This window comes from Oratosquilla oratoria, chromosome 34 (genome assembly GCF_046742065.1).
Source record: "Oratosquilla oratoria isolate Oo_2021 chromosome 34, ASM4674206v1, whole genome shotgun sequence".
Lineage (NCBI taxonomy): Eukaryota > Metazoa > Arthropoda > Malacostraca > Stomatopoda > Squillidae > Oratosquilla > Oratosquilla oratoria.
This window is the reverse complement of record NC_134810.1, coordinates 82,501-92,500: the sequence shown is the minus strand read 5'-3', so window position 1 is coordinate 92,500 and position 10,000 is coordinate 82,501. Positions and strand designations below refer to the sequence as shown.

The window sequence follows — 10,000 nt, the reverse complement described above, 5'->3', positions numbered from 1 at the left end:
TAAATGAATAAACGAATAAACGAATAAATGGATAAGTGGATAAGTGAATATACGAATAAATGAATAAATGAATAAATGAATAAATGAATAAACAAGTAAATATGTAAATAACTAAAATAAATAAATACATAAATAAATGAATAAATATATAAATAAATAAATAACAAATAAATTAAATAATAGTAAATAAATAACTAAAGAAAGAAAAAAGAAAGAAAGAAAAAGAAAGAAAGAAAGAAAGAAAAAATGGAAGAAATAGGAAAATAGAATTAAGAAAGAAATAGATAAATAAATACGCAAAAATAATAAATGAATAAATAGATATGTAAAGATAAGTATATAAGAAAATATAACAATGATTAATTAAATAAATGAACAAACAAATAAATAAATAATAAACAAATATAAGAATATACAAATTAGTAGATAAATACATAAATAAATGGATAAGTTACAGTAATTCAGAATGTGTTGGTGGATTTGCATATGAGCGCATGGACAAAGGTCTGTGTTAGATTTTCCCCATTTAATCCTACCTGCTGCAAAACGGCTATCACCAGTGCATAGCCTATTCAACTGTATTCAGAGTTTTCTGGAAAAGTTACTGCCTGGAGGATGAGGTGATCAGGCGTCTATATACTAGTTTAACCTTTCAGATAACATATGATCTGAAAAGTCTTCTCCCACTTGGTTCTCCATTAATGGACATAGAGACTTGACTCAAACCTGGCTGGGGCTTCTTTCTTAGTGAGACCATCATAGAAAATGTTGTTTAGTAGGGGACAGGGATGGCTAGGATAAAAGGGTTTAGAACAGATGTGGAATATGTAAAGGGTAGGTGTGCGCCTTGGCTAGCTACCTTCCTTATAAGGGGAAGGAAGACATATTTGGTAGTTTATCAATACGAATTATAGTCATTTTACAAGAGCTTGTCATGTATCTTATTAACTTTTTATTTTTCTTGGATATCTCTTCAGCAGGAAATAGTCGTCTGTCACTTTAATACATATGTCAGTCGTCGATTTACAGGTCACCTAGATACGAATCAAGAGGTCTTTATTGAACTGTTTCAACAACAAATTTATATTAAGAGAAAAGTAAAAAAGGGGAATGAAGAACACTTAAGCAAGATGCTGTAATGCCTGCCATTTATTTTATATTATTTGTTTATGTATTTGTTATCATTTGTATGTTTGTTTATTATTATTTGCTTGATTATAATGTACTATTTACATGTCAATTTATTATTATTTACTATTTACCTGTTTGTTAATTATCTTTACCATTTATTTGTCTTATCTATCATTACTTATATTATTATGATATTTATTTATATATTTATTTATCTATTTATTTGTTTATGTATTCATATATTCATTTATCATTATCATAAAAAAAATTCACATCCGACCTAATTATGGACCAAAAGGACTCCTGTCGTGCCGACAGGAGTCCTTTTGGTCAATATCAACTCTTTTCTTGCTCTAGCTATGGTTTAGCTTTTACAAATAATAGAAAGATATTAATAATAATAAAAAAAATAAAAATAAAATAAAAGCAGCGCAATCAGAGGAAAGCAGTACTCCACGGCAGCAGCCTTCTCTGAGCGGACAGAACCCAATAATCAATATAGAGCCCTTTACCCCATAATAAAGATACAAGGGTGACGAACCCAAGATTACTGAAAAAAAGAATAAAGTACTTGTGTATCCTATGCCTAATGGCTTTCTTTTTTCGCTCTAACTTAAAGGTTTTGGGTTCGGGCTCGAGTGTCGAGTCTTAGTAGACTACATTTGAATGAAATAGCCTGGTGTTAGCCAGAAAAATCTATATTGAATACAACCTTGCTTAAGTGGTTAGTAGAGCTTCAATACCGGTGTGAGAACGCGTCCTCAGTTGAAAAAAACAATTTCATCTTGACCAGAATAGTACCAACAGATGGTGACAATAGAGCGAAGGTTTAAAAATAAATAAATAAATAAATAAATAAATAAATAAATAAATAAATAAATAAATAAATAAATAAATAAATAAATAAATAAATAAATAAATAAATAAATAAATAAATAAATAAATAAATAAATAAATAAATAAATAAATAAATAAATAAATAAATAAATAAATAAATAAATATATAAGTAAATAATTATTCAAATAAATAAATAGATAAATAAGTACATAAAAATAAATAGATAAATAAATAAACAAATAAACAAATAAATTTATTAATTAATTAATTGATAAATAAATAATAAATGAATAAATAAATAAATAGATAGATTAATACATAAATAAATAAATTGATTAATTGATTAATGAATAAATGAATAAATAAAGAAAGAAATAAGTAAATAAATAAATGAATAAGTAAATGAATAAATAAGTGAATAAGTAAATAAAAAAACAAATAAATAAATAAACAAATAAATAAATGAATAAACAAATAAATAAAGAAATAAGTAAATAAGTAAATAAATAAATAAGTAAATAAATAGATAAATAAGTGAATAAATGAATTAATGAATAAATGAATAAATGAATAAATGAATAAATGAATAAATGAATAAATGAATAAATGAATAAATGAATAAATGAATAAATGAATAAATGAATAAATGAATAAATGAATAAATGAATCAATCAATCAATCAATCAATCAATCAATCAATGAATCAATCAATAAGTAAATAAATGAACAAATAATTAGATAGATAAATAAATAAATAAATAAATAGATAAATAAATAGATAAAAAAAATAAACAAATGAATAAATAAACAAATAGACAAATAAACAAATAAACAAATAAACAAATGAATAGATAAATAAATAAATAAATAAGATAAAATGAAATGAAATAAAGTTTTGATTCATGAAGTCGTTTGAGAAAAATAAGCACTTTAGCATCATACAGGATACCAGGACAAAAAATCAAAGAAATTAATATTAACAAGAAACAATATATATATTTAAACTTGTAGGCTGAGGCTGAAGCCGTTACCTTTGCTCTATGCTCTCTAGTGACTTGGGGCAGGTAACAGTTAGTACTAGGAATCGGAGATAAGTGCGGGATTCGAACCCATAAAAAATGAATAGATGAATAAATAAATAAATAAGATAAAATGAAATGAAATAAAATTTTGATTCATGAAGTCGTTTGAGAAAAATAAGCACTTTAGCATCATTCAGGATACCAGGACAAAAAAATAAAAGAAATGAATATCAACAAGAAAAAATATATATATTTAAACTTGTAGGCTGAGGCTGAAGCCGTTACCTTTGCTCTATGCTCTCTAGTGACTTGGGGCAGGTAACAGTTAGTACTAGGAATCGGAGATAAGTGCGGGATTCGAACCCATAAAAAAAAAAAAAAATCAAGCCCAGCACGCTTCTGGTTACGCCACCACGTACAGCAAAAATCGTCAACTTTGTCCAATGAACATAAATAACCAGGTCACGTTACAATTAGTTATCTAATATAACATAATGCACTTGTCACTTTAATACATATGTCAGCCTTTGATTTACAGGTCACCTAGACACCAATCAAGAGGTCTTCTTTGAATTGTACATCTTTTTTAGATAATAAGAACAGTTACATATGTTTCCATATATACTGTATATATCTCAAAACACGCATGTCGTGTAAGACTTCTTATAAAAATATACATACATACATACATACATATACCAAAGGCTTTTACCCGTTACAAGGGAGGTAGCAAAAAAATGAAATATGAATAAATAGAAAAATAAATAAAATTAAAAATATATATATATAAATAAAAAAGGCATAAAAATCATTCCCACCATTTCCATCTCTAATACACTCCACTCCTCTCCACCCTCTACCCTCCCTCTTATCTTGGCACCTCCTGGATGAAGGGTCATTCCTGCATCTTGTCCACTGCCCTGGGTCAGAAGCAGTGTCGCAAGACACAGCACATCCACAGCAAGGCCGCTTCATTAAATTGGTGATCCCACTCTCCGTCCCCCAATGCAGAAAAGGAGAAGACGGGGAGAAATCCCCTCGCACTGCGTCAAATTTTTCTCACACATACTACCTCACCCCCATCCGCCACCCATTCCACCTCATGCATCATAGCATCATCCATATACAACCATTCTCCATTCACCCCTGTCTTCTCTCCTTTCCCGTCCTTCCTCAACAGACATTCCCCTCTTCCCTAAAGCTCCTTTTACCCCATCCATCCATCTCATCCTAGGTCGCCCTCTCATGTTCACTTACTCCACATCTGCTTTCCATACCTCTTTTACTAGTCTTTCCTCACTCGTTCTTTCCATGTGTCCAAATCATCCTAATACTTTTTCATCCACCCTATCTCCCAACTCCCTTACCACCCCCGTTCTCCTCCTCACCTCCTCATTTCTCATTCTATCCAGGCTAGTAACCCCCCTCATACTTCTCAGAAACCTCATCTCAAACACATTGAAACTCCTTCTCTCTTCCTTTCTTATGTTTCTGCCCCATACAGTGCTGTTGGCACAATCACTCCTTCATATAGCCTCCTCCTAGCATTCATTCCCAAATGTCTATTTCTCATTACACTTTTTAATCCACGAAGGCATTTACTCGCTTCTCTCAATCTACATTCTACCTCCACTCCTCCTTTTCCTGCCACATTCGCACCCAAGTATCTAAAAATATCTACTTCCTCCAGTCTCTTTCCCTTAATGCTTACTTCCAGTCTGCTGTCACTTTCACTCTTTGTACATCTCATCACCTTACTTTTACCTACATTTATCTTCAATTTGCTTCTTTCACAAACTTTCCCAAACTCTGTCACTAAATTCCTCAATCCTTCCTCTGATCCTGCCACAAGCGCAGTGTCGTCCGCAAACAACAGCTGGCCCACCTCCCGCTTTTCTCCATTTTCTTTAATCATCTCCAATCCCTGATCCACCACCCTTGCATTTACCTCTCGTACCACCCTATCCATGTATAAGTTGAACAGCCAGGGCGACATAACCCCTCTCTGACGAAGTCCCACCTTTACCTCAAACCACTCACTCTCTCCATTTCTAATCCTGACACACGCTCTACTACCCTCGTAAAAACTCTTGGCAGCTCCTAAAAGCTTTCCTCCTATCCCATATATATACAAAACCTCCCACAGTGCCTTCCTGTCTACCCTGTCATAACCCTTTTCTCAGATCCATAAAAGCCCCAAAAAACATCCTTACCTTTTCCTATTGCTTTCTCATATATCTGTCTTACAAAAAAAAAATCTGATCTATGCAAACTCTACCTGTCCTAAATCTATAGAGTTCCTCACCAATAACTTCCTCTGTTCCTCTCCTACTTTTAATTCTTGAAAACATAATCATATAACATATGCACATATACATTCCTGTGTTTATACAAACATAGAAACAGTGTACACGATTAGCAGAAATGTGTATATATGCATGTCTGAATATATATCATTACTTTGTTGGGGTATACAGGATTTAATTAATCTTCCTCTCCCCGACGGCGGGCAATACTTTGACTTAAATAATGTTATGATAATTTTCCATTTCTGTAGGAATCAAGTCGAACAACTTTCACCTCTCCCCCCGCCCCTTTATTGTTGTTGGTTTCTGTAATTAGTGCAGCTGCAGTTATTTACACACGTTATCAATATATTCATATTTTCATTTTATCCAGTTCAGTTCTCCACAGACGAAATTTCCGTCTATCATAAATTTATAAATGTTATTTCTAAATTCCCTTTATATTCTTTCCATATCTTTGATATTTTTTCTAAGTATAGACAAGCATGTTACCGATCTTTATGTACAATTGTGATAAGGAGATAAAAAATTGTAAATCTGCGTCAGTGTATATATACATTGATACTGAAAAAGATATTACAATATATATATATATATATGTATATATATATATATATATATATATATATATATTGGTAAACACCATATGAGGACGGAGCCTTTATTTGTACGACGTTTCGCTTATTACAGCTTTTTCAAGTACAAGTTGAGATACAAATGCTTGAGATTAAATAAGGGGAAAGGAGGGAACGGGGAGAGAAAAAGGGTGGGGGGAAGGAAGAGGAGGAGGAGGAGGAGGAGGAGGAGGAGGGTGGGGGGATTGGACACTGGGAAAGGATGAGAATGCTGGCCCAAACGTCCGTGGGCGAGAGGAGTAGTAATAGGTTTTTTCCTTAGGGCATTTAGGATATGTAGTGCAAAATACTTAGAAGAAGAGTGCAGGTTTATTAAAGAGACCTTTTTAACACTAAAATTTCCAGAGTTTCTTTTAGATAATTGCAAACAGCAGGCCGCTAAGATTCGGGAAAGCCGTAGGCAGTAGGACAGCACAACTAGACGTCTCGTGTTGCCAACCGGCGACGTTGCCACCAACCTGACACGTCTTTTAAGAACCACCAACTTGGAAATAGTGTGCCAGACAAGCAGAACAATAAAAGACATCACGAAGACGGAAACACACAACAACCAGACACCGGGCACCAAAGCCGGTGTTTATCGTATTCCGTGTTCAGGATGTGATAAAGTTTACATCGGAGAAACATCACGCGACCTGAATACACGAATACGTGAACACCGTTACGACGTCAGGCATGATGTCACCACCAATGCATGTGTGACACATAGAAACAAGGAAAACCATCTTATGGACTGGAAGAATGCAGAGCTGCTGATGCGGGAACCAGACAAAATCCGCAGGAAGTGTTTAGAAGCAGCAATCATTCAAGGAACGAACACTATTGAACAAAACAGGGGCATGTTTAACATATCTCCTCACATTATTCCCCTAATACCCATAGCCAGCAAAATATTAAATATTTAAACCACCCTTTGTGGACATTTCGCCCTCGGACGTTTGGGCCAGCATTCTCATCCTTTCCCAGTGTCCAATCCCCCCACCCTCCTCCTCCTCCTCCTCCTCCTCCTCTTCCTCCCCCCCCCCTTTTCTCTCCCCGTTCCCTCCTTTCCCCTTATTTAATCTCAAGCATTTGTATCTCAACTTGTACTTGAAAAAGCTGTAATAAGCGAAACGTCGTACAAATATAGGCTCCGTCCTCATATGGTGTTTATCTAGTCAATCTTGTCGGCAGACTGCCACTTTTAAGCATATATATATATGTGTGTGTGTGTGTGTGTGTATATGTATACATATATATATATATGTATATATATATACATATATATATATACATATATATATATATATATATATATTTATATATATATGTATATATATATATATATATATATATATATATATGATGGTAGTCCGTCGATTACGACGATGATAGCTTCTTCTCAGGTTTTCTGGCAAGGAGGTTTGTCAACGCCTGTTATTGGTTCGGAGGTGGCTTATGAGGCCAATTCTCGAACGGCAGACGCGCGGGCAGTGTGGGCAGGGAAAATGTTCATTGCTTGGAGGCTGTGATGACGTGGTCTTGCGCCTCGCTCTTGCCTTCCTGGCGTTTTCCCTGCGTTGGTCCTCAAAAACGGTATGGGCCTGCAGGGTGGTGGAATGCCACTGAGGTCTGTCCAAAGCTTCGGTTTCAAGATTTTTTGTTGGAATGTTAGTATGGGTGAGGTGTGTCTTTACGCAGTCTTTAAAGCGCTTGCGTGGTCTACCTGTGTTTCTCTTGCCTGAGCTAAGTTCTGCATACCAGAATTGTTTGGGGAGGCGGTGGTCATTCATTCGAATGACATGTTCCACCCATCGGAGCTGACCTTTGAGGATCATGGCCTCGATGCTGGTCATCTCTGCACGGTCGAGCACCTCCAGGCTTGTGACTCGATTTTGTCATTTGATATTTAGAATGGATCTTAAGCTGCGCATGTGAAAACGCTCTAGCTGCTTCAGGTGTCGTCTATACAGGGTCCATGACTCACAGCCATAAAGAAGGCTGATAAGGACCACAGCCCTGTACACTTTCAGTTTGGTAGAAAGTCTGACGTTTCGCTGGTTCAGGACTCATGTTCTGAGCCGGCTAAGTGCTTGGCTGTCTTTGCAGATTCTGGCACTGATTTCTTTGTCCAGTCTGCCGTCGTTGCTAATGGTGCTACCGAGATATTTGAACTCCTTCGCATTTTTCAGTTGAGTTCCCTCGATGAAAATGGAGGGAGGCTGGGAGGTAGAGGTGGGTGCTGGTTGGAAAAGCACCTCTGTCTTTCCAAAGCTGATGGTAAGGCCAAAGAGGCGGGCAGCCTCAGCAAACTTATCGATGATTAGCTGTAGGTCAGATTCCTTGTGGGTCATGAGGGCACAGTCATCAGCAAAAAATGTCTCAAGAATGAGTTTCTCAGTGGTCTTAGTCTTTGCGTTCAATCGACGAAGATCGAACACAGAACCTTCAGATCTGAATCGCAGATATACCCCAAGGTCCAGGTCCCTGAAAACATGGTTGAGCACACAGGTGAAGAACAGATTAAAGAGGATCGGTGCCAGGACGCATCCTTGTTTGACGACATCGCTGATGTTTAAGGGCTCCGACACCTCTCCGCCTGGCAGCACCTGCCCGGTCATGTCGTCATGGAGTTGTCTAATAAGATTGACGAATTTGTCTGGGCATCCGAGCTTGGACAGAATGACCCAGAGGGCCTCCCTGTTCACTGTGTCGAATGCCTTGGTGAGGTCAATAAAGACTATATATATATATATATGTATATATATATATATATATATATATATATATATATACATATATATATATATATATATATGTATAGATAGATAGAAAGAGAGAGAGAGAGAGAGAGAGAGAGAGAGAGAGAGAGAGAGAGAGAGAGAGAGAGAGAGAGAGAGAGAGAGAGAGTAGTGAATGAACCAATAGATGGAGTTGTTGGGAAGTGTGAAGTATCACGTAAAAATCATAGTGGCCCATTATTATATACTGACGGTGAATTTAAATTGTCAAATAAAGGAATGTGTGATATTTTAAGTAACTATTTTAGTTCAGTATTCGTAAACGAAACACGTAAAAATAATCTCCAAACTGAAACCTGTGAAAAATCTAGGTTAAACTTACTCATTACGGTAAATATAACAAAAGAAGAAATTAAAAGGTGTATAGAGAAACTCAAAATTAATAAAACACCAGGGCCTAACGGCTGGCACCCAAGAATCTTGAAGAAAATGAAAAATGAGATTGTTGTTCCATTAGAAACTATTTTCAAGAGATCCATCATATCCGGAGATGTCCCAAGAGAATGGAAGCTAGCTAACGTCAATCCCATATTCAAAAAGGGTGACAAAAAGAAACCAAATAACCACAGACCTATAAGCTTGACCTCAATCGTAGGAAAAATGATGGAAACTATCATTAGTGATGCTATCGAACGTCATTTAGAAAGTAACTGTTTGATAAATGATAGCCAGCATGGATTCAGACGGAAACGTTCTTGTGTGACTAACTTACTCGAATTCCACAACACAGTTATCTCGAATTATGACAAAAGAAAAAATATAGACTTAATATATCTAGACTTTGCAAAATCTTTCGATACCGTCCCTCACGGGATGCTAATTACTGAATTAGCTTAACATGGAGTAAGTGGTAGCCTATTAAGTTGAACAGAGAGTTGTTTGAAATGGCAAAACTTCTAGATGTAAAATTCTATGACTGGAGTTCCTCAGGGTTCCGTTCTTGGGCCACTACTATTCATAGTATATATAAATAATATAGACCACGGACTAAAATCTATTGCCTTCAAATCTGCTGATGATACAAAACTGTGCGGAATGACAAATGATCACTTAAATTAATTAGATATTCAAGAAGATTTAGATAAATTACATCAATAGTCTGAAAAGTGGCTAATGAAATCTAACACTAGTAAATGCAAAGTTATTCACATACGTAAAAATATCAGTAAGTACGATTACAAGTTATTTGGAAATTCGTTAACAGAAGTGGATAGTGAAAAGGATCTCGGCGTAATTATCAGTAACGATCTCAAATCATCTAAGAAGTGTATTTCAGCCTCTGAGAAAG

At 35.3% G+C, this 10,000-nt stretch overlaps 1 protein-coding gene across 1 annotated transcript; it reads right to left on the bottom strand.

The window, feature by feature from the left end:
* Positions 1 to 7,980: 7,980 nt before the first annotated feature.
* Positions 7,981 to 8,532, bottom strand: LOC143018068 (uncharacterized). Its single transcript, XM_076173125.1, has one exon. It carries the CDS (start codon positions 8,530 to 8,532, stop codon positions 7,981 to 7,983), a length of 552 nt encoding a protein of 183 aa, XP_076029240.1.
* Positions 8,533 to 10,000: the final 1,468 nt, after the last annotated feature.